Genomic DNA, 24,982 nt, shown 5'->3' with positions numbered 1-24,982 from the left:
ATTATTATTTTAAAACAAATCAGTATTACACTAAATGGCACCTTAAAGAACAGATGCAACTGACTTTGTTTCACTGTTCATCCTAAAGCATGCTAATTTCTAGTATAACAAAGGAATCTCCAACATCCCCTATGCAGCAGATTAATAAGAATCTTGTGACAAAGCTGCTTGATTTCAGAAAAACCCACTGAGATTACTACTTTCTTGTGTGTGCTTTCTGCCTACCTTAGATAAATGTTTCTAGACTAGTGAAATGCTTTGGAGATTTATGCAAAATCTGCCTTTCATTTTGGTGTGGTGTTGCCACAACAGGACAAGGTAAGAGCAGAGAAAATTACAACATTCTTACAAATCCAACAGAAAACCGACACTGGATGCAGTTAACTAACATGAGCATTAGCAGGGCAGAGCTCAGTAAAACATGGCTCATTACACAAGTAGTTTTCAGCCAATTGCTTATGTTTTTAAAAATTCACTTCCCGTATTTTCTGTAAGATGTACAACTTCTCCCATTGGTTGAAAGGATAAATTGCCACAGACCGTATGATTAGCTCCAGGTCTCATATGTCAGTACCTCCTGCTTCACATGCCAATACGTACTGAATACATGGTCACACTTGCTCTGATGACATTATCTGGAGACTCAAGCACAGAATATAGGGCAAGGATAAATGATTAAAATAACCAAGACACATTTGTAAGACAAGCCTTAGATTCCCCTGATATATGGAACACACTGAAAGGTTGTACCATCATCAAAATAAAATGCCAAAGTACTGCAGTTTTTATATTCAACAGGGAACAACAATATTTCATTTGAGTGCCAAGTACCGAGTTCTCTTTGACAGTAAAATGAGGTCAAAAAAGTGCTATATAACATCTATGTTTGAAAGCTGAAGCTTCAGCTGATCAATTCTAGTCTTCCCAGGATTTAGGATTTTCCTTTTTTATTTTCTTTCAGAAGTCTTTCAGCCTTCAATGTCAAATTTTTCATTATCAACTAATGGTTACCATAACTGATACCTTCAGCACTGATACTTCAGTCACTGCAGTTTCTCTAGATTTAAGACAGGAACCCATACAGAAAAGTAATGCAAGAATACTTTTTTCCTAAAATGGGTATGTATTATTTCCTAATTGCAATTAACGGAATTTCAGTGTACTTGATAAGGAGTCTCTACCTCAATCTTGCCAAGAACTTCCTGTGTGCTGTCCTCAATCACTCTTTTCTGTGACCCACTCACTGATTAGATGGACTAGAAAGAAGCCCATCTATCTTAAAATGTCAGATTTTAAAAACATTTATTTAGTTCCTTTTCAATTAGTGAAATTAGTGGAACCCTTTTCAATCAGTGAAATTAGTGAAATCCTTTTCAATCAGTGTTTCAAGCATAGTATTGACTTATTCCTGTATCATCCCAAATCCTTTAAGGGGACAAGATGTAGCAAAACTTAGAACTTAGTTTGCCTTGAAAAGTTTTGATAAATATTCTCCTTTGTTGTCTCCAAAGAAGTTTCCTGCTTCTGATACCAAGGATAAAGAAGAGGAACAAAGAAAAAAACCTGAAGATGCCTTCTAGGAAAAACCAGTCACACATATTGTTTCTTGGCATACATCAAGGAACAATACCGTATTTACTATGACTGGCAAATTTTACTTATAATCTTCCTGGGTTTTCCCCTCTTCTTTAGGCCACATTTTGTTGGGAATAGGACACTTCAAAGTAGTTTCCTTTGTCTTGCCTTCTGAAAGGAGCTCAACAGCTATTCAAGGATTTCCACAAGTACCATTAGATAGAATCAAACTCCTTAGGGTTGGAAGGGAACTCTGGAGATCATCTAGTCCAACCCCCAAAGCCAGCTTACAATTTACCACATCAAACATTCTCAAACTTTAATTTAGAAAATGAGTCTGCACACAGAGGCACTTCACAATCTACTGCCTTGGAAACACTTTTTTTTTCTTCTGGTACTCTGCCAAATTTCTTATAAATCTGCCTTGTACTAAAAGTCTTAAGGATCTGTTTCTTTCCCTGACAGATATATCATTCTAATTTAACTACTATTCAAGAAACAGACCCCAACTGGTAGTCAGCTAATGGCTGAAAAAACATGGGGAAGTCACAGTTTTGTGATTTGCTACAACGCATATCTGCATCCTACACAGTTCTCCATACTAGTGTGAAAAACTAAAGAATAAGGTATTGTTTATTAAGATATATGTTAGGTATATATATGTTAAACCCAATATAAAGGTTAGACAACAAAAGATATGAAATTGCTTATGCACACAGTTAACGGACACAGTTTATGCAAGATAAGATAACCGCAATCGCTTACACCAATTAAACCAGAAACCGTTTATGCAAACATAAGATGACCACAAGGTGTTACAGAAACTGGCTTGCAAGATGTTCCAGGAACTGGCAGAAATAAGACAAACCACTCCATATAAGGACATAAATGAAGGGTCAACTATGGAACAAAGGAGGAAAACTTCTTACTTCGGCCTCACCGACCACCGGGAGGCAGAGGTCGACCCCCTAGCAACAGCTGAAGCATGCGCAGAGTACCTCAACTACGTCATGAACACGGAAGTAAAAGATGTATAAGGGAGGGCTTTTTGAACTGCTCAGTACGGCAGTAGGCGGAGCGCAGACTCCCCTGCCGTCCAGCGCTGTCTTTGCTCATATTCTACTTGCTATAATTAATAAAATTCTAATTGGATTATGATCCGTTGTGGTCTCAATTTATAACACTAGCCAGTTTACTTTCAGTATTTGCTTGATAAAATATCAACGTTAAGCACATTTGCATGAGCTGCTCTATGCATTCCTTCTGGGTTGTAGCATGTGAAGGAAAGTCTGATGGAATTTTTCAGTAACAGATACTAATAACCAGTGTCTGGTGAGCATGTCCAACAGTAGCACTCATCTGTGTAGATGCAAATGTTTAAAAAACAAGCATCCAGACTTTGTTAGACTTCCCCTGCAGTAAAGAGAGGGGTTGAGACCCATTCACTCCCAGCAACAGCTGTATGAACTGCCCACTGGAAATGACACCTCTTCTACTTTTAGATGGTTCGATGAATCCACCCCTCCTCTTACCAGGATGGGCTTCCATTTTCCAAATCAAATGTTCCACGATGCACTGTAAACTTATGCAGCAATGCCATGGTGCCCTTAAAAACAAGCCATTCATGAAGCAACGTCAATATGGTATTGTAAAGGGCACAATAGCACCAATATTAAAAAGTATGCTCAGTAACCAGTCCAAGTCAAAAGTCTATTATAACATGTACCCAGCCTTACTAAAATTCACCATTAGTTATATTTCTCTTCAAAGTCCTAGCCATAACGTAACAGCCAGTGTCCTGGCAGTAGTTATGGTCACACAGAGGTTCTCCCCAGCTGTGCAGACAATCCATGCTGAACATGATCCCACACTCGTGCCCAGCACAATCCCCCAGCAGTTCAACCCATGCCTTGGATTGTTTCAGGGTGCACAGGGAGACACGCCACACATAAATACCGGGGTGGAAAGACCAAATTTCACACGGGCAAGTACTGAGCCGATACTCCAAGTGTATCAAAGTGTATCCAAGCTTCAGGGAGCTACGAATGTCTTTTCTACAGAGGTGCTTTGTGACCGCTGCCGATGTAGAGCCGGGCCAGACCTGCTGAGCCAGTGGCGAGCTCTGAACCATACTGCAGTAACTCCAAATACTATATCAGAGTTATAAAAATATTCAGAGCCCCAGCCAGCTGGCTGATGGGAATTCATCGCAGCCGTCTGTATGAACCCAGCTCCAACGAGGAACAATGAGGAAAGTACGGCATTCACGTGAAGAAAGTCTCACAAGCCTGCCCGGCCCCACGCGCGCTGCGACCTCCCCTGCCGCCCTGCGCATGCTCCAACTACTCTACCTCCCTCCCTCGAGCCTGCCCATAGCGCTGCTTTGCGGTGGGTGTTGCTGTGAGGAGTTTTGCGTTCTAGCCGTAAAGTGCAGACCGCCGCCGTTGGGGAAGGAGGGAAGTTTGAAGTAAAGCTGTGATTTGTACAAGTAAGCGGCTGTATGGAGGGGGAACGCGCTATCCCTGGAGAGCTCTACCTCGTGGATAAGGGGATTCAGAGGTGAGGAGCTTGTCGGAGGGGTAATAAGCATGGGGAGCTGGGCCCGTGGGGTGAGGGGATGCCGTGGCGCGGTGCTGGGTGGGCAGCCCGAGAATGTAGCTCCCTGGCTGATGATAGGTGCCTTTTCTTGATAGCTTGCTGGAGGTCTCCCTGAGCTCAGAGCTGCACACCCTCAATGTGCACTGTAACCGCATCACCAGGATGGAAGGTCTCGGTCATCTCCGGAACTTGCAACATTTAGACCTGTCGTCAAACCAAATCCGCCGGATCGAGGGGCTAAGTTCCTTGGCTAATCTGCGCACCCTAAGCTTATCCTGTAACCTGATAACGAAAGTGGAGGGTCTGCAATATTTATTTCTGTCCATTTAGCAACAAATGAAGCTTTTCTAAGAGTTGTGTTAAAGCTTGGTTTTGGAAAGTATGCACATAATTAATATACATATGAACTTAGTTGAGCTACTAACCACATTATGATGTAAATTTTAAAAAGGGTTGTACTGGTTTCAGCTGGGATAAAGTTAATTTTCTTCCGAGTAGCTGGTACAGTGCTGTGTTCTGGCTTTAGTCTGAGAACAATGCTGATAACACACTGATGTTTTAGTTTTTGCTAAGTAAATTCTTACCCCAGTCAAGAACTTTTCAGTCTCGTGTGCTCTGCCAATGAGGAGGGGCACAAGAAGCCAGGAAAGAGTAGAGACAGGACACCTGACCCAAATTACCCAAAGGGCTATTCCATACCACAGCATGTAAACTGGGGTGGTTACCTGGAAGGGACCAAATGCTGCTCTGGCCAAACTGGGTATCAGTCCGCAGGTGGTGAGCAATTGTATAGTGCATCGCTTGTGTTTATGGTTTTCCCTTTTAGTTTTTTATTCTCTCCCCTTGTTATTTCCCTTAGTGTTATATTGTACTTTAGTTATTAAACTGTTCATATCTCAGCTTGTGAGGTTTATGTATTTTTGATTCTCCTCCCCATCCTGCCTGGAGAGAGGGGAAGAGGCAGGGGTGAGTGAATGGCTTGTGGTATTTAGTTCCTGGCTAGGTTTAAAACCACAACAAGACTACGTAGTCTCTGTAAGCTTTATTATAGCAAAATGCCTTAATTTAGAAAGTAAACCTGATTTTTATGTTATGGTTATAGTTCACTGTCATAATTTGTAGTTAGAATTTTTGAAAGTTGCTATGCAAGTTTTGATTTGATCAAAGCAGAACATTCTTTTGAAAATCTTGCTGTTTCTTTTTTCCCTCATTTTGTTTAGGACTGGAAAAACTCTATAATTTAACTATGCTGAATTTGTCATATAATCACATACATGATCTCTCTGGTAAGTGACTTTAGTATGTACAGTGCAATAAAAACCATTTGCCTCACTTTAGTTTTGACCAGGTATAATTTTAGAAGTTTCTAGTAGTTCAGCCAGATCCTGAGTGATGCTGTGAAAGGTGGCAATTTCTCTGAGTACTCAAGTTCCTAACATTAAGGGTTGTTCTGAACTGGAATTTATTCTGTATGTGGTGAGCTGAGCTTGTTCACAAAGTAGCACAGAAAACACTTCAAGCTTATTTCCAAAATGAAAAAAGCAATAGTCGCAGAAGATATTTCCAAAGTATTCATGTCTTTGTATAGGACAGAAATGTAGCTTTGTCTATGATATGGATTTTCTCTTCTAAATCTCTCTGTTGGAATGTTCAGTTGTTGCTTCTAACCAAGATTTTAAGCTACAGAATGAAGGGAGTAATAGAAAATTTAAATAATAATAATAGAAAATTTAAAAGAACATTGGTAACAATTTTGTTAATGATCTGAGTTATAAAAATGAACTCGAAGCAAAATGTTTATTTTTCTACATGCTTAACAGTTAGAAACTAAGCTTTCCTTAAAGCTCCCGAGCTTTTTTTTAACTGTGTGGAGGGTACCATAGCTAATTAATGTATGTAGACAGGAATGTGGAGTTGTTATGAAATTTCCAGTTATGATGATGTGTAACTTCCTGAATATCTCTTATCAAGATACAATTTGTTCTAATCTAGTCAGGAACTGTAGTAGAAATCATTACTTTGGTATTTTTTCTCAAATTTTCAGGATTTCAGTGCCTTCATGGGACCAGTCATAAGATTAGCCATATTGACCTTCACAGCAACTGCGTAAACAATATTAATCACTTAGTTCAATGCACAAAGGGGCTGTGCTGTTTGACACATCTAACACTGGAAAAAAATGGAAAAGCCAATCCAGTTTGTCACACAGAAGGTATGGATCTCGGTAGATACTTTGTACTCATTAGGTCAGTGGTTTCCCTCAAATGTAAACGAGGTTCTGATGCTTACATATTTGTTCTTTAACCAGCCAGCTTGCAGAAATCTAAATTCTGACAAAATTCGTTTTCAGTTAAAAAAAAAATATATATATATATATTCCCTTCACTCCCAACATATTATCAAAATTGTAATTTGTTGTATACCTTGATAAGACTCAATTTTTCACATTTCATTTTGGGTTAAGGTGGGAGATAGACAAAGAGTGATAGCAGAAATTGAAGGAAAGGAATATTATAGGGTGGGTGGGTGGAGAATTTGAAGAATGTACAGAAAGATATTGAGCTATGTAGAAAAAGGACAGGCATGATAAGCAGATGGTCTACTGAGAGAGGTCACAAGAGGAAGATCAATAATAAGCACTATTAGCCTTTTCTCCTTTCCCACAGCTTCAGAAAGTAGTGATGGACCCCGAGATGCTCTGCAGTAATTAGCGTTTTCATCAAACTAGTAGGCGAGGATTTCATTAGGCAATGTACAGACAAACTGGAGAAATGCATGTGGATTTGTCACTTTCAATGTCATTGCCTGGAGCTTCTTGGTTTGGTATAGGATTTTTATGCCCTTTAAATGTTACAGCCTGTGTTCACAAGTTAAGTGGTAGTATCATGTTTTGGTGCAGGTCTTATTTGTGTATAAGAGAGGGGAAAAATTATGGGAAGGTGGAAGTGGGGACTTGATACTTTTGGGGTAGCTCAAAGAGAATTTCATTACAAAGAGCAGAATAGTAAGAATTATATTACAAAATAGCAATCATATTATGAGCATGTAACTGATAAAGGTGTTTGTGTACAGTTCTTGGAGATAATTGAGGGAAGACAAAAAAGGACCTAGGAAATATTTTCAAAAGTACACATGAATAAGTTTTACAGATGTATTCAGGCACCATGGAAGCAGTAACAGGACTGTTGAAGTTATCAGGATAACTTAAAAAATTACACTATTTTTTTCTGTAAGCATTTTACATACCTCTTCATACCTACCTCTTTGGTGGCACTTTTGGAACTACAGTGTTCAGTAGTGAGGAAATGCTCATATAGATCAGGAATAGGCAGTTTCCCAGTCAATTTGTTTTGTAATGTCTATCAAAAGCCTTATGGATGGGGAAAGGCAAGACAAGGTAACTCACTACACTTTTTTTGTTCTATAACAAATGCAGTGAACAATTTAAGATATCTAGTGCATTTTATGTACCCTGTCATCTTCTTTGGGGATTTATTTCAATTTAAATGCACTTTGTTTTCCTCAAGGTTATAGAGAAATTGTTCTTCAGATGTTGCCACAGCTAACAGCCCTAGATGGAAGAAATACTTCTGGTGAACCAGTGGACCCAGCAGAAAAAAACCGTTCAGATTTGCAGGGTTTAGAAGACATTTGGAGCTGTTTGGTTTCACCTGGGTGTCCCTCATCCAAAGATCAGGTGCTGTAGTTTCTGTGTACTGATTTGAAAATTGATAAATTTTATTTATATATTGCTTGTAACTCATTAATTTACAAGGCTTGCCTTTCCTTTTGATAGAACTATGTTAACTTACCAGTGGTGACACCACATATCGACCAGGCATTAGCACATTTCCGTCAACGTACAAAAATGCTGGAACAGAATTCCATTAGCTCCTCTATAGAGCTTGTCTCATCTTCAGAAGCAGAGAAGGCTGAACTTGATAAAATATACAGTGAGATGAGAATTAAAAAAATGGAAGATCAGATTTCACAGATACTGCAAAAGGTGATTTATTTATTTTTTTTCTGTGATTGTACAGAAAATCTTATATGTAAAATAAGGTTTACCTTTTGATAATTCAAAAGCTAACTGGGACAGACTGGGGGATTTCTACTTCTATGTGTGTGCTGACTTAGTGCTAATGTGTTCTTAATAATTATGAGAAACTGGGAATAAATCAAAACCAAGTCTTTCAAACTGAGAAAGTCACAAAAACTTTCATACTGAATAAAAACCATAATGTATGGAACCAGGAGAACTACCTGATCATACTGTATTAGAAAATTGTTTTCTGTTTTTTACCCTGAAGCCATTAATATAGTAAGTGAACCAAAATAAAGTATGAAATGCAACAAAATATCTGGATTATAGACTTGGTGAAAATTAATTTCACTAATTGGTCAAGTTGGCCTGATATGTTTATCAGGTGTGTTTTTGTAACTGCTTGTGGTGTATGTTACATGTTTGCAAGATGGCTTTTATTTTAAGTGCTGTTTGTTCCACATTTTGCACCAAGCTTCTGTGCCTAAGGATTTTACCATATTTCAGGTGTTTCAGAAAGGTGTTTTCAGAACTGTGTGTCCTCAAGCATGCTGTTCTGTTGGGCTTATTTTAACTTTAAAACAATGAAATGTTTTGTTCCCTCCCTATAAGGAGGGAAGGGATTGTTCAGAAGCCATTAGTAACTTTTCTATCAAAATTATTTTGTGAACTTTTTAAAAGTAGCATCTGAATAAGTGTTAGAAATTCGCCAATTAGAAAGGGTAATATGCATAGATAAAACTTCTGTCTGTTTTTAGGTATCTGATACCTCAGGAAGGGAAGCTCCTCCAACTGTTCTCAAAGCTAAGAGAGACACAGATCCAACTTCTGAGAGCGAAAATGAGAGCAGGAAAGAGAAGAACAGAAAGGTCACAAAAAGAAGCAAGCTCCCTACTTACCACAGAACTACCTTATCTACGAGGTGTCATGCGCATCCCCTCAAGAACAAAGTAACTGATAGGTATCCCAATGTTTGCCATGTATGAAGCCAGAATGAATTGAGCTGAGTATTGTCAGAGTGAATGTAGTTTAACTTGAAACGTTCTGCTGAAAGTGGTAGGTTAGGTAAATTAGCTCTGATAATAGTGCTCTAGAAATTATTAGCTACCGAGTCTTCACTCGGTCATTCCAGTATATAAGCATTTTCTGTCTTTAGGTGAAAAGGAAATTGTGCTGAAGATTCCAAAACACTTTCAGAATTCTAACAGCTTACAGTTTCATTTATGTTTTAAATTGTGGTGACAGAAGAATTCTCCACAGACAGAAGTGAGTCATTAAAAAATAAGAATAAAAGATTCATGGTGTCAGAATGGTAGTCAAGAATATAACTGTATTTTGTGATGAAACTGAGGATGTCATGGTAATTTGCTTGATTTATGTAGCAAATATCAGAAGTGATGAGTAGAAGATGGTATAAGTTGGAATATATTAGTTTAGTCAGCCAGTGAAGTTTTACAATTCCTGCTTTTCTAAAACTGTTTTATGTCTATGATCATAAGAGTTTTTTCAGATAGCATCTACTAAGTACTGCATACTTTTTTTACAGCTGAAGGTTTGAATTTAGCTGTTTTACAATCTGCTTGCAAATTATTTTCTACGCAGTTTTGAACCTCTCTAAAATTTACCTTCTACAAAGAACTGTAAAAAATTATTCTGGAAAAAGGTCTGAATCCCCTGTTATTTAAACTTTGCATGTTTTTAACGATACTTTGATGCCCTACTATTACAGGGAGGAGAAGAGTTCCTCAAAGTGTTCATACTCCAGTCAGAGAGACTCTCATCTCAGTTCATCATCAGATACTCGATACTTGGAAATAGTGGGAAAGAAAGCTGAAATGCTAACTGGAAGACAGAACAATATAGAAAAAGTAGAAGAAATTAATTCAAATGCCACAGAGGAATCAACATACCGAGTATGTTTTGCATCATTTCAAGTGAAATATATTTTCACCTGAAGCCAAGCATATGTCTCCTGGTGAAACTTTAAAATTGTAGGTGACAAAAAATAATTGCATGTAGATAGTATTAAAAAATAGTAGAGTTCTTGTAGTATCAGCTGGAAGAGAATTTATTGTATTTCATTTCTATGGGCTTGTTTGGCCTGGTCGCTTGCACTTTCCCCTGTCATCCATGAGTTCCAGAAAGACAAAAAAATCTTATTCTACAGTTATGAATATTATTTGTAATTTTGGCTACACTTCAGTGTTTCCTAGTAAATTAATGCTTACCATATATTTGCTAAGGTGCTGATTCAAGAACTGGATCAGGAAAAAGAAAGGAGGTGGAAAGCAGAGCAAGCAGAGAAGAAATTAATAGAGCATGTCAGAGAACTAAAGAAACACGCAAAAGAAGAAAAGAGTATTCAAAGTATGGCTGTATACACTACAGACAGGTAGGGAAACTGCTGCAGTATAAGACTGTTATTTAGTTGTTCTTTTTAATTTAAGACAGTTCAATTTATAGTCTTAAGAAAGCAGAACAGTTTAAAACAAAGTACTCGGAAAATAATGCAGCAAGAAGTAGTGCTAAAATTTCTCTATTACCTAATGAAATTCCTTCCTTCCTGTTCTTGTCTCAGAACAGTATTGGTATTCTAGCCATTATTTTCTAAGCAGTCTGTATTGTAATTGTTCAGCACAGGCTGTAGTGGCTGTCTCATCTCATACTTTTAGCTTCCAATTTCCAGTCTTACTTTCCATAAACAGTGGTTAGTTTGGTGTTTTTTGGGGTTCTTGTTTCTGCACAGTGCGCTTGAACAGAGATGTTTCTGGCAGGGCAGAGTTGGCCAACGAGCAATATGCTGTCCTGGTCAGGCCTAGTGTATCTTCCTATAGACTGCTGTTATCATCCTTGTAAGTTCTAAGCAGCATCATTTTTTAAAAAAAATTCTCCCTCCTAACAGCATTGTGCATTGTTGGCTGTAATTGGAGATGTCTGTTCTATTTGTCTTAACTGCACTGTATTTATCAAAGACCCATTTTCTTTTTTGTAAGAAAGAAACAAGCCAAATACATCCTGAATTACCATCTGTGACTGGCTGTGATTATTTATCATTTTTTTCCTCTCTTTTAGGTTCACTTCTGGCTTTTATTTATTACCACCTTGAATAAGAGGCTTATTATGTTCCTTTTCTTGTAAGATAGATCTTGTATCAAAAATTATTAGAGCATTAAAGAGTATTTCATTTTTTTTCTGAAAATTATTAAATTAGAAATTGTTAACATGTTCAATTTCTGTATAAAGTAAAATGATACTGGAATGCCATTTTCTTGAAGAACCTGTCTCTAGCTTCATTTCTTTTAAAATGAAGCTCCATATAGTGATGCTGTGCACAGCTTCAGAAATATTTTACGTATTTTTTAACAATTTTACATGGCAATGCTGTAAATAGTAAAACTCAGCAAAGAACAAGATAGGGTACTACAACACTTACTGATGTGTTTTTCTCAATGTATTTGACATCAACCTAAATAATAAACTATTCGTAATACAACCTTATTGCATGTATTCTCAGGCTAAAGGAATTGATATTGAAGGAGAGAAATATCAAAGCAAGACTACAAGCAGATGTACAACAGTTGAAAGGTGAAACTGAAAGGCTTACTAATGAGTTAAATCAGGCAAGAAATAAAGAAGCAGAATATCAGAAGGCCATGCAAGCTTTAGAGCAAACGCTGTCCAAGATGGAGACACAGCAACTGCAGCAACGAACAACAGAGGTAAATACTTTTCATGGGTAAATAATACATAAATAATACTATAGCAACAGGATAGCTACAAAATCCCAGGTATCAAGAAACACTAGATTTTACAAGCCTTAAGTTGTGAGTTTTCCACAATAGAAGCTGCAGCTTTTTTTCTTTATAATCATATTTAATAATAAGTATCCACTTTAATTGCCAGTTAATGTCTCTTATAAATAAAGGTATGTCATGTGATGTGGCTTTAAGGTAAAGGAGAACATTCCTGTTAACATGGAGAATTAGTATTTTCTGACAATATTCAAGAATAACAAGTTTTCTAAAATATTGCTGAAATCAATAACTATCTTACCATCAGGATGGAAATTGGTAGTTCTGTCTGTTTTACTGATTGAAAGAATTAGGTGCTTTTAATTGCCACCAGAAAAAAAAACAAAACAAAAACAAAAACAACTAATTTAAAGTGGTTTTGAGGTTTTTTTAAAGTTGACAACATAATGATGATTTGATTTTTTTGTCAGAGGTACTTTGTTCAGTGTACAAATACGTAACATGGAAGATGCTGAAGCAAATACCGCCACTGTATCTGGCATAATAATTAATTGGTGAATTTTCAGTGGCCAAATGCTGTATCTACCAATATCTGTTCCAATTGCTTGATTATATTCTTATATTAGCCTATTCCTGTGTCACTGAAAAACTTCTGAACCGCTAGTATAGTGCTGTAGGAAATCTGATCATTCAGATACTCTGAGAAGAAAAAGAATCGGGGAGTGTGCTGACAGCTGATCTTCGCATGCCATTCAAGTTATGAAGTAGCCATCCTTGGCTTCAGGTTTCTGTTTAGGCACCTGAGTATCTCTTCCATTTTTTTATTGGGTTTTTTTTTATTCCTTACCTGTAAATACCCCGAAGCTGTTATGGATCTAGAAGTGACCTTCAGTTTAGATCAGATACCTGCTTGTCACTAAATTTAGTGGTTTAGAGGAGAGTGGTTGGTTTTTTTGTTTGGTTTGGGTTTCTTTTTTCCTTTCCTATAAGGAAGAAAATACCTTATTGGTGTATGAGGTTTTTAATTTTCTTTTAATGAGTTTGTAGAAATAAGTAGTCTCTTGATAGTAGTAGCATCATTTTTATTAACTGCAAAATTTCATTAAGTTCCTGTCTTTAAGATCCTGTAGCAAATACTCTAATTATGTTTCGAAGAATAATCATGGTGCTCTAGAAACTAAACTCTCTGAATGTTCAGATTTAATATACCTTTGGCCTATTTTATCTACGCCAAGATTAACAAATTCTAGAATATTTTATAAAGCTTTCTTGGAAGAAAGTACACACCGGTAGTTAGCTTGAGGGATAAGTTTTGGTTACTCAGGGTAGTCACCACTTAAGGACTTCCGTCAATATTACTAGATTATTTCTGTAAGGGATTCAAGAGAAACAAGCTACTATGCATCTAAATATGTAAATATTTTCCAGAAGTCTTTAAATTTACATGTGTTCTTACTTGAAATCTTTGGGTTTAAGTGTTTCAGTTTTGGAGAGAATTGCTTTACTTCATCCACAAAACAACAGCAATACGGTGGGGCGCATGTAAATGTTACTCATGAAGAGGCTTAATATGACAACTTAGCTTGATATTCAAGTCTCTCAATAATTTTCATGCAACTGAAGCTCATACATTAACTTTAGGTACCTCCAACATTCTCAAGCTGAAACTCATAACATGCAGCAGCACATATGTATCTTAAGGATATTATATAAGAAGCACATATGTGTATAATAAGCACATATGTATCATTGCAGGCGATGATGAACATTGAAAACAATGTTTTATTCATCAGTGCAGGACATTCAATACAACTCTTGATTTTGTGTCTTTCATTTTGATTGATCTTTCAAAAATCCAGTTGAGGGGGACAGCTGCGATGGAATTGGAAGAAAACAATTTGGGATTCTATTTTATTTTTCCTTTTTTGTTTTGTGAGGGTTGCAAGGGTTGTTTGTTTTCTTGAGAGTTGGAAAATAAACTAGGGTTGTATCTTGTATTCTAGCTCTGCCATTAGGTTACTGACACTTAAGACTAATCGATTTGATAATCACAGAATTGATACTCCTGAAAGCGAAGAGATAAAACTTGTGTAACTACAAAATGTAAAGACCTTTTGCTTAGGACAGGTTGACAAGATAGTTGTTACTTCTCACTGCCTGAGCACAAAAGGCTCAAGATGAATGCTACAAGTAGTGATGATGAGGAAGAATATCTTCATTAACATCACCTTTGCTGTATCTGTGGTGTGTGCTAACTTGGAGCCTTCTGAAGTGTCTTGATTCTGAATTACGATTTCATGAGTAATTAAAACCTTTTTTATAACTTTTTTAATATCTTTTTATTCCTACTTGCAGAGATAAAATATACAGGTTTGTTTGTATACGGCTTCAGATTACAAAATTCATAAAAGCTTGCATTAAATGGAAAAAGCAGAACATGCCACCTGGTGTTTATACTGATTCTTCATTTTTTCCTAAAATCATTAGATGCAACTCTGTCAGCAATTTTAAACATATAACTTGGAAATATACAGATTTTTGTAACTGTGTTTAAAAAAATCATATTGAATACATGCAAATGTTTTGCTTGAAACTAAGAAAAGTATTACAATATGAGTTTGTAACTGAGCAAATCATTCTGCCAATACATGTTTCACTTCTACAAAACATTCTCAAGTTCTTTATAAATTAAGCAAATGTTCTCAGTTCTTCATGAAAGTTGCTTTTTTCTGATGTAGCAAGTTAAGCAAAGATATAATATTAGACATCTTGTCTGAAATTTCTGCAAGTGTAAAATACATAGTAAGTAAAACAGCAAACAGGACAAAGGAAGAAAAACAACTTCGCTTGTCTTGAGCTAGGTAGCATAATAAAATTCCATAAAATGTTATGAAAAATCCTGACATTTGTGAAGCCCGGGCAGGTATGTATAACACTGTATTAAAGCACCTGCTCCTGTGTATTCTGGTATAAGACATAAAGAACAGATTGCAGTTTTAAGAAAATCTTGGTGCCCTCTTTATGAATTCTACACAGATGAAACAGGTGCAAGAAGCAGAGCTTAAAGCGTCAGCAAATGAAAGGGAAGTACAGTTACTCCGAATATCCTTCCGACAACAGAAGGAGAAGGTAAAACAACTACACGAACTTCTTATATTAAGAGAACAAGAGCAAAGGTATGGGATCCTCTGTTTTCACAAATAGGGATGCTAGTGTTGCAAATATGTCTTGTTTAAATGTGTTCTGCAAAGTGCCAGTGTGTGTTTGTGGATTTGGGGTTGGTTGTTTTTTTTTTTTTTTTTTTTAATGCAAGAGATCGTCTTTGTAAAAATGTAGATGTCTTCCCACCTATTTTCTTGCTTATTTAAGAGTATCTTCCTATCTTGTAGATTCCTGGCTCATAAGTTTATGTAGGTAACTGTGCTCTTCCAGCCTTTCGTTTGGTAGGCTCTTGTCTTATTCTGTGGCTGAACTTTTTATTTTAAATACTTGATCTTTAATCCAGAAAATAATCAGATAAAAATAAAATCACATTCAAATTATTATCTGAAGAGCTGATCTGCATATATATAATAATGCAGTGTTCAAAAAATCAGCATCTTCTTCTCAATATTATTTACTTTTTTTAAGTGTACTTGAAGATAAGTTCATACCATTTAGCTAATACAATCACATATATGTACTAACTAAAGAAAACAAGTGGTGTTTCAATTTACAAAGCTAAATGTATTCAGACACCAAGACAATTGAGGGTTTAGGTGGGAAGAATCCGATAGCTGTGTTTTGAGATCTCCAGTTATTATCTCAAATCTCCAAAAGATGTAATGTGAAGGACAGTGGATGTGTTTTCTGTTGTGCTTTAAAGCAGAGGAACAGAATAGTCTTAAAGTACAGGGTACTTCTGCTTCAACATTCCCTTGTAGGGGTGCTTCCAGATAGGAAGGATGCTTATCCTGGAACCCTTTAGGTCCCCATTGTTTCTGCTTTTCAGGTTTTGGGCCTAAGTGAGAAGGAAGAGTCTAGTGTGAGGGTAAGGAGAATGACTGCTAAAGAGGGTATCTGGCTGTGGAGTGCTTTTTCCCTATTCCACTGTCTCTTCTAGATTTTTTGTTATCAGCAAAGCAAATAAATGCTAACTAATAGCAAAAGTGAAATTGAATAATTTCTACAGAAGTCTAAATTAAAAAGATTATCCCTTTGGGTGTTTTAACAGTAGTAAACACTTTTTCTTATCCCTGATTCATTGTCATAGAAGACTGAAATCTGCCTGTGAAACTAAGGAATTTATCCCCTATATTATGTAATTTGTTATGCTTTTTAAGAAATACTAAGGAAATTATTTGAAACAGCTGTGAGATACTGCAGGTCTTGTCTTGAGCATATGTTTGATAACTTCAGGAAAGAACTTGAAACCCGAGTTGCTTTAAATGGACCTGAATTTCAAGACGCTTTGTCAAAAGCAGTGGCTAAAGAGGAGCAGAGGCATGAACAACATGTTAAAGAATTTCAGGAGAAAATTAATACGTTAAACCAGAAATACAAAGAATTAGAAGATGAATTTCGTTTAGCTTTAATTATTGAAGGAAAGAAGTTTAAAGAGGTAAGACAAAAAGAACATTTAACAACAATCTAGGTGGAGTTGTAGTTCTCTCAAATTTGTTGGGTTTGAGGTGTTGGGGGTTGGTTTTGGGGGGAGGAAGTGGTTTAGTGGGGTTTTTGTTGTTGTTGGTTTTGTTTGTTTTGCTTTTTTGGCTGGGTTGGTTGGGGGTTTTTTGAAGTATCACCAACAAACTGATAGAAAACCAGTTTAAGATACTCACTAATTTCATGTATTGTTGACTAACTTATATTTCTTTCTTTATTTGAAAATGAAATGACATTTGTGTGTATGTGTACACATTTTTTCCAAATGTTAGCATTTTTCAAGTCTTGTCTTTATAAAAACTTTAGGTGAAAGAGGGTTTTGAAAATGTTACTGCTGATCTAGCTGAACATAAACAAGCTGTCTTTGAGTTTGAACAAAAGGAAAAAGAGATGAAAAGTGTGATCCAAGACCTTACAAGCATAGTGAAAGAGCAGAAAGCAAAGATAGCAGACCTAACAAAAGCAAATGAAGAAGCTACAGCAAACCTAAAGGTACTTGTTGTTTCAGAACATTTCAACTGCATATATGATTTTTTTTTAATATTTTATTTGTAAAAGTTAGCAATGCCATACAAGGTAGGTTGACACGTTTCCTGTTGTGCTAAAACCTAGCACTTCACATCAGCCTGTATTCATGCATCCTGCACTTCAATTTCTCAAACACACTGCTCCACATGTAGCAGAATCTAGACTCACCCGTGTCTTCAGAAGTGCACTTCTTGCCTTGTGAGCACTACCATTTGATATATAATTGAGTGGTCACTCTAAGATGTAAAGACCTTAATGAATAGCCCTGACCTCTATAAATTCAAAATGATGAAACATGGTTCTGGAGTGGTCACTGTATGTGAAGTAACAATGAAATTGCACAATCAAGACTAATTATTAGCAACTTAATATCTCAAGAGTGTTGATGCAGAAGTCACGGACAACGCTGAGATGATCAATGTGATCAAGCAATTGCCAAAGTTTATTCAGATACAGTGCTCCTTTTATACCGTTACACCCTTAGGTTTCTTATGTAACAGCCTTGGATACTGAGCTTTGATTGATTAGTCCAGAGGTTACTACAGTTTACAAAGCTAATGTTTATAACATGTTATAATTGTGATTAAATACCTTACTCTAAAAATACAGTGGGAAACTACAACCTTGGCAGAGATCATTCTCTGCACGTTTTCAGTGGAAAATTACAGAGGCATAACAAGACAATTGACCTTGCTTATGCCTGCCAAGAATCTTCTTACTTTACAGTAACAAAGTTCAGGGTATCAGGATCGCTCACTACATGGCCTTGCCTCTTTAAGAATTCCCACATCAGAGTTGCATAAAATTAGCAGTATTAGTAATTATCTTCTAAATGCCTGATGTTAAATACTGTGGGCACAATTGCTCGATCTTACACTACTGATCAGTGCATATTAACATTATAGTACTACCTTGTTAAAAGTCTTAGGAACATAACTTTTAAACTGTTGTGTGATCCAGTCCATCTTTGTATTAAAACTTCTGTGCAGTGCAACCCCTGCACAGCTGTTTCTCATCTCCTTCCTACATGTTGCTGTTGGGGTGTCCAAGCATTGGACAGGATATCATCCTGCCAGTCAGTGGTGCTGCTACAAAGTTAAATAACTGTATTAAGCACCTGTAATCTGTAGCCTGCATAACTGAAGATAAATCTTTATCATAGGGAGTGGGAAGTTCATCCCAGCTTCTGTCAGTTTTCTTTTAATTTGGTTTTTAATATCTTAACTAGACTATTTCTTTTCTCTTTGGGTTTTTTTTTTGTGAGTTTTTTGTGTTTTTTTTTCTTTTAACTTGTGCATTTATAATTGTAAACAGGCTTTTCTAATGCTATTGATAATTTAAGGTGGCTGTTTAGAAATCAGCTTTACATTTTTCTGGGATCTAAGTATGTCTATTTGAAGCAAACATTCATGTTTTATTTCTGAGAAGAGATGTAGATAGAGCCCTATATGCAAGCAGAATATTCTTCAGTTTACTTAATTTGCTGCATATAAGCATTGCTTTTCTACCACATAGTAGTGATTTCAGATTTTGAGTACCTGTTTTCAAGGATCTTATTGTCCTTTTTCCAATGTTCATTTATACAGTATCAAACTGGAGAACTTGAAACTGTAGTCGAAGAGGACAAACAGAAAGCTGCCCAGGTTGAGCTTCTGAAAAAAGAAAATGGAAAGCTTATTTCCCAGCTGACAGCCCAGGAATCTGTGATTGACGGGTTAAAAATGGAAAGAAAAATATGGGGGCAGGAGTTGGCACAACAGGGTAATTTTTTTTTCCTTTCTTTTTCAGAAAAGAATGGTGATGTTCAGTGTCATACCTTTCACATAAACACTCCAGTATAGTTGTAACCATGGTCTCTGGATCTTACTGATCTCTGTTGATCTTACCTAAAGATATACAAAAGTAGATGTTCTGTAGGATGCAGGTCATTATAGGAACTGTAATAGCAGTTATAATAATTGTGGGAGATAGTTGCAAATGCAGTTTATCTGTTTAACCTAAATGTCAAAATACCTTAATGTTAAACAAAGACCTTTTAAATATGAAGTTAAGAAGACAAGGATTTGTAAACAGTGTTACATGATGCTGCTTGTCTATCAGATAAATCTAATGTGAAAATTTCAGTATATATCTTAAGAAGTGTTAAATATTGGGTGAAATAAAGCTTGGATTTTTTTCATTTTTCTTATTGACATGACTCGGCACCACCTTGTGGGCTCTTTGAGACTGGCTGGGTCTGTGAGAAATACTGTTGACTTTAACCTTTGAAAATTCTCTGATAAAAAAGATAGGCCTTCTGTTCTCTGTGTCCTCTCAAGTGTTGTCTGCCTACAGATGAAAGTCCTACAATGTTTCCAGTGGGCAAAATGGTCACGTTTGTTTTTTAAGGTAGTTCTTAGTTTTGCCTTAATCCCTCATTATACATCTTGAACTCATCTGTAAAATGAGTGCTATAGTGTCAATATGCTGTTTTATCTAGGAGCTCATCTTGCTCAAGATCGGGGAAAACTGGAGGCAAAAGTTGAAGTTTTAATGAATGAGATTGAGATGTTAAAAAAGCAAAAAGAACAGGACAGTGACACTATAAGAATTAAAAACAAAATAGTGGATGATCAGACAGAAACAATTAGGAGATTAAAAGAAGTAAGTGCCATGTCTGACAATTTGTGTGCTTAGCTAAAACTAAGGTGTGCAGTGCAAGTTATTGTAGAGGTTGTGATAAAAGCTGACTGCCCTCGTAGTTTACCAACTCGGAAAGCACCGTTAGGCTGACAGTGGCAGCTAATTTCACCGAAAACAGAAGAGGGCCTTGTATAAACTTGATGTACAGAGATGCTACTTTGAATCTTTCATTGAACCTGTTTATGTAAAGACTTTCTTTTTTGTCTCACTTTAAGTTACTGTTGATACTGACTTTGAAAGAGGAAAAATTAGGATAGCATAATTCTTCATGTGAGTTTAACAGAAAAGCAGAAAAAGATTCTTGAAGAGATTGCTTATTTACAATGTAAATATTTTTTCTCTATTTTCTTGTAAATTACTGTATTAACAGCAGAGGTACTGTGCTTTAATTCATCTCATTTAGAGATTTCAGACTTTATCAATCAGAGCAAAGAGAATGTGAACTCAGTGATTTGTGTATATAGAATAAGTTGTATTAGAGTTGTAAATAGCTTTTGTCATAACTTGCTTTCAATTTCAGATTTATGTTTTGATGATTAAGTACTTTTCATATAATAATACACTTAGAACAGCAAGCTTTCACATGTTCCTCTCTGCTTCATTTCACCATAGACTAAACAGATCCTGTTAAAGGGTACCAATGAAGTTAAAATGAAGGGTATTCATGTTCTAAAATATTTATCTTCTAAAGGGCTTACAAGAAAAAGATAAACAGATCAGAAAACAGCACGAAGAAACCCTGAAAGCTCAAAAATGTTTTCAAGTACAATTGGATGAAAAAGCTGCTGAATTTGAAGAGCTACTGGAAAAATTAGAAAGGCAAAATGGAAGAAAAGAGGAATTAAAGCAACTGCTAGAAGAGAAAGAAGTAGAACTTGATGACATTAAGGATGCATACAGGTGATACATACAAGTGGCAATAATTTGTGATTATGACTGCAGTACTGCTCTGAAGTTATTCCATGTTCAGAGAGTAGTTGCCCACAGAAATGTGGAAAAATGAAAGCATGGAAAACCTTTTCTTCAGCCCTCCTAGGTGGTATCTACACTCACTGTAAATATGTGTATTTTATTTTCAGTGCACTGAAAATGAAGTGGCAAGGTAAAGAAGAAATATTAAGCCAGCTGGAGGTGCAGGTTAAACGAATGAAGGAGAACTTTGACATCAAAGAGAAGAAGCTGATTGAGGAGAGAGATAAAAGCCTTCAAACTCAGAGGTGAGCACCTTAATAGCTTATTTTGTGACGGCTTAGTTAGTATAGAGTTGCACTGTTAATAAGTATGCAAAAATGTTTGGTTATATGGTGAAAGAACGCATAATACTTTTGTAAGTACTTGGTGAGCATGGTACAAAGTGTGTGTGTAGAAGTAATTCTCACTATACAGGTGACTTACTTTGTGGAACTAGCATTCAGTTAAACATTCCTCCTGTAAACTTCTTAGCTGTATTCCCAATTTCTTTGCATAATTGGAGCCTACATTTGTTCCTCCCTGGTATGCCTGTTCCACCACAGTGCTTTTGTTTTTTTCAGTGAGGAAACTCCATGTTACAATTATATGATAGCAGCTCTACAGGCATCACGCATACCAGCTGGAGTCATGTAGTGAAGGTGCTTGTGCATGAGGCACAGTCTGCACTTTGAGCATGAGCTTGTAACCCTTCCAGCTTGTGACCTGGATTCATGGGTTGCAGATCACAGGTTAATGCCTGTAGTCAGCACTTGGGCTTACGAGAGAGGCCACGGTATTTCATTATGCAGGATGATGAAAATAGCTTTTGCACTTTATAGGAAATTGAGGGCATATCCTCAGTATTTATCACAACAATACTAATAAATCACAGAATCGCAGATTCATTTAGGTTGGAAAAGACCTTTAAGATCAAGTCCAAACGTTAACCCAATACTGCCAAGTCCACCAGTAAACCATATCCCTAAGTGCCACATGTATGCACATTCACCCTTTTTGTGAAGAAATTTTTCATAATATCCAGTCTAAACCTCTGGTGCAATTTGAGGCCATTTCCTTTCATTCTATTGCTTGTTACTTGGGAGGAGAGACCAACACCCACTTTGGAACATCCTCCTTTCAGGTAGTTGTACAGAGGGATGAGGTCCCCACAGAGTCTTTTTCTTCAGGCTAAACAGCAGTTCCCTCACAACCACTCTTTTTTTCACCGGGCAGCTTTCCAGCCTCTCTTCCCCAAGCCTGTAGCATTGCATGAGGTTGTTGTGGCCCAAGTGCAGGACCTGGCACTTTGCCTTGTTGAACCTCATACTATGGGCCACAGCCCATCGATCCAGCCAGTCGAGATACCTGTGCAGAGCCTTTGTACTGTCAAGCAGATCAACATTCCCATGAAACTTGCTATTCACATTTCGGTCTGTGACAAACAGACTGTTTATAGGTTAGATGTCATTCCCTTCTCTTACAGGTAGCAATAAGTTTTTTTATTTCTTTTTTTATTCTTCTTGTACTGTCAATTTTTAAATTTTTTGAGCAGTTAACAGTGAATATGAGATGATACAGAAGAAAATACTTACGACCCAAAAAATAGTCAGGGGCTTGGATGATGCTCAGTTATTTCAAATGTGTCTTGCATTATGGAGATGTATGGTAGACTGCTGCCTGTGATGAGCTTAGATTGCTAGTGTGTTTTTTACTTTGTTCTTTGGACCCTTTCTCTTATTTCCCTTCTCCCTTACAACTATTCTTAGGAAAAGATTAGCTAGTTAATAAAACTGTATGTGTATCTAGCAGCGATAACCACACTGTTACTGAAGTAATAAGCTAGCATGACTAAGGCTTTTTTGCTTTACATTTTCTGATTGAACACTTTAATTACATTTTCACTATTATTTAAGGAAGGTCATGTGATTAACAAATGAACAAAAATACCATCATAGTTAAGTTTGATTTAAAACAAACCAATGAAAAAAACCTCACAAAAAACAGCCACCTCAAATAGTCAATAGTATTACATGTTGGAAGGTCTGGAGTGAAACTAAAATTTTATCCCAAATAATTCTGTTCTGTTTCAAAATTTCATTGGAATTTAATTGCATAGTGGACTAATTTGTCTTGCTTTCTGTTGCTACTTATTTTAGAATTAATAAAAGCAGAATTTGCTTGAAGCCAAGGAAGGGTTTCACTACTGTGAGGCAGATGCTTTTCTGTTTCTGTAAGAGATGGGCTTACAGTCTGTTTACAGGATCACATAGTTCAGTCATTGACTGCTCAGGAAGCAGAAACGTAATGTGTTGGAAAATGGGTGGAGTTCTTATCCAGGTTGACAATAGCATGCCTGAATCTTTGTGTTGTTAGTGATTAAATGCTTCTAAGAGGAATGACAGAAGCCCTATGCATGGTGCATAGACCTAGAACATTTACTTGAGAAAAAGGACATCTGGAGCTAGATATTGCAATAACTGTTTTCATGCCTATGCTATTAAAACCTTATCAAAGGCAGAATTAGACAAAACAAAATACTTCAGTTGTTTGCAGGGCTGTGATTTTATTTATTTATTTTTTAAATCCTTTTTTAGGATTGCTGTGGAAAAGCTTCAGGAAATGGATGATGCTTTCAGAAAACAACTTGGGTCAATGTTGATAGCTCATCAGGAAGAACTATTGCAGCTGGCAACTGAAAAGGAAAAACAAATTGAAGCAGCAAATGAAAAAGTAATTTTAATACTAAATTTGTACGTTTATTGCATTTGCGTTTTTATTCTGCAGCTGCTAAAACAGTGGTGCTTGGAAGTCACCTGTCTGTATCTATTCAGCTAGTCTCTGAATGGAAACAGCCCTGTTTTAGTATTCAAACTTTGCACAGCCAAAACATCTCTAGAACTTGTACCATCAGGAGGTTCTGGATTCAAGTAAAATGGCATGTTGTGTAGCTGGTTATGAGACAATAGCTAAACATTCCCTTACCTATACAAGCGAGAATAATGATGGTTATGCCATATAGTCCACCTAATTCACCTGTGCCAGTGTTAACATATGTTCCTGTCAGATATGCAGCAGGTATTTTGATGTTGGTACATTACTCACTGACCTAGCAAATTAATACTTTTTTAAAGCAAAATTCTGTTACTGCATACAGTGTCAAAAGTAGTGCATTGCTTATTTAAACATAAGCATGTTACTCATGCATTGCTTATGAGTGTTTAAAAATAGCCAAGATTGTACGGGTTAAGGAAAAGCAAGAATCCTATTTAATCACTGTGTGCTCTTTCAGGTTTACTGCGTTGAAGAAGAAATGCGGCAGCTTCTGCAGGAAATGGCAAACCATAAAAAAGCCATGGAAAATAAAATAAGACGACTTACACATGCACTGAATGATTTTCAACAAGATCTTTGAAAATTGTGTAACACACATTTTTACTGTATATAGTAACAGATTTTAGCAAATTCATACATGACACTGCGCTTTTCCTTGTTTTCTAGAGAATAAATTCTTTGATATATTTTGATGGTTCAGGACTCAGACAAGTATTTTTACATTATTTTCACAATAACTATTTATTTCTAATCTTTGGTTATTTTTAACTTCTGACAGAATGGGTCAAAACATATATAAAGGAAGAGCATCATATTAGCATGTTTAAGAATACGAAAAGAAGGTTGGGCCTTTGCTTCTAAAACAAGAGCCTGAACCCTTCCTTCCTTGGGGGAGAGATTCAAGAATGTATCTGAAAATACATTTGCTCTGCCATTGTTGATAGAGCATGCACGATTTCTGCAACTCAGGGCGGCTGTTTTGGCTGCGTAGTTTGGTTCTCTACAGCAATAGGCTTTCTCCCAGATTTGAAAAAAGGAGATAATAAGTTAACAACTTTTTACAGAAACTAATCATCAGCTTTATGTTAATATGGTTGTTACATTTCTTTCATGAGGAGGAGTTTACCGTCTCTGCTGTACTTGGGCATTTATTGTATTTGCTTGTTCTTAGAATATCCTAAACTGTTAACTGCACTACACCACACTGACGTACCAAGTAGTAACCACAACAGTTACTTGTTGGTACACCAGATGGAGCCATTTCTCCCATCTCGTAGTAGCTGGAGAGTCTTAGTTCTCCAATGAGGACGGAAGCTGGCTTTACCACCGGCCTCTTCAGAGCCTACTGCTGCAGTGTAAAGGTACAGGTGCATCACTT

The 24,982-nt window shown here is 36.6% G+C and overlaps 1 protein-coding gene across 2 annotated transcripts; it reads left to right on the top strand.

The window, feature by feature from the left end:
* Positions 1-4,023: 4,023 nt before the first annotated feature.
* LRRCC1 (leucine rich repeat and coiled-coil centrosomal protein 1) lies at positions 4,024-24,296 on the top strand. Of its 2 annotated transcripts, XM_031050613.2 has the most exons (19): positions 4,024-4,134; positions 4,269-4,474; positions 5,394-5,459; positions 6,218-6,385; positions 7,701-7,870; positions 7,970-8,179; positions 8,974-9,176; positions 9,945-10,128; positions 10,459-10,607; positions 11,730-11,934; positions 15,004-15,143; positions 16,366-16,567; positions 16,918-17,103; positions 18,726-18,900; positions 19,619-19,782; positions 20,513-20,721; positions 20,901-21,038; positions 23,367-23,502; positions 24,062-24,296. In XM_031050613.2, exons 1-19 carry the CDS (start codon positions 4,076-4,078, stop codon positions 24,182-24,184), a joined length of 3,093 nt encoding a protein of 1,030 aa, XP_030906473.2. In that variant the 5' UTR covers positions 4,024-4,075; the 3' UTR covers positions 24,185-24,296. The 2 variants fall into 2 exon arrangements, with proteins under 2 accessions (XP_030906473.2, XP_030906474.2); XM_031050614.2 differs by lacking the exons at positions 18,726-18,900; positions 19,619-19,782.
* The last annotated feature ends 686 nt before the right edge of the window (positions 24,297-24,982 follow it).

Source organism: Melopsittacus undulatus, chromosome 1 (assembly GCF_012275295.1).
Source record: "Melopsittacus undulatus isolate bMelUnd1 chromosome 1, bMelUnd1.mat.Z, whole genome shotgun sequence".
Taxonomy (NCBI): domain Eukaryota; kingdom Metazoa; phylum Chordata; class Aves; order Psittaciformes; family Psittaculidae; genus Melopsittacus; species Melopsittacus undulatus.
The sequence above is the reverse complement of the archived record's forward strand: the minus strand, read 5'-3'. Positions and strand labels throughout refer to the sequence as shown.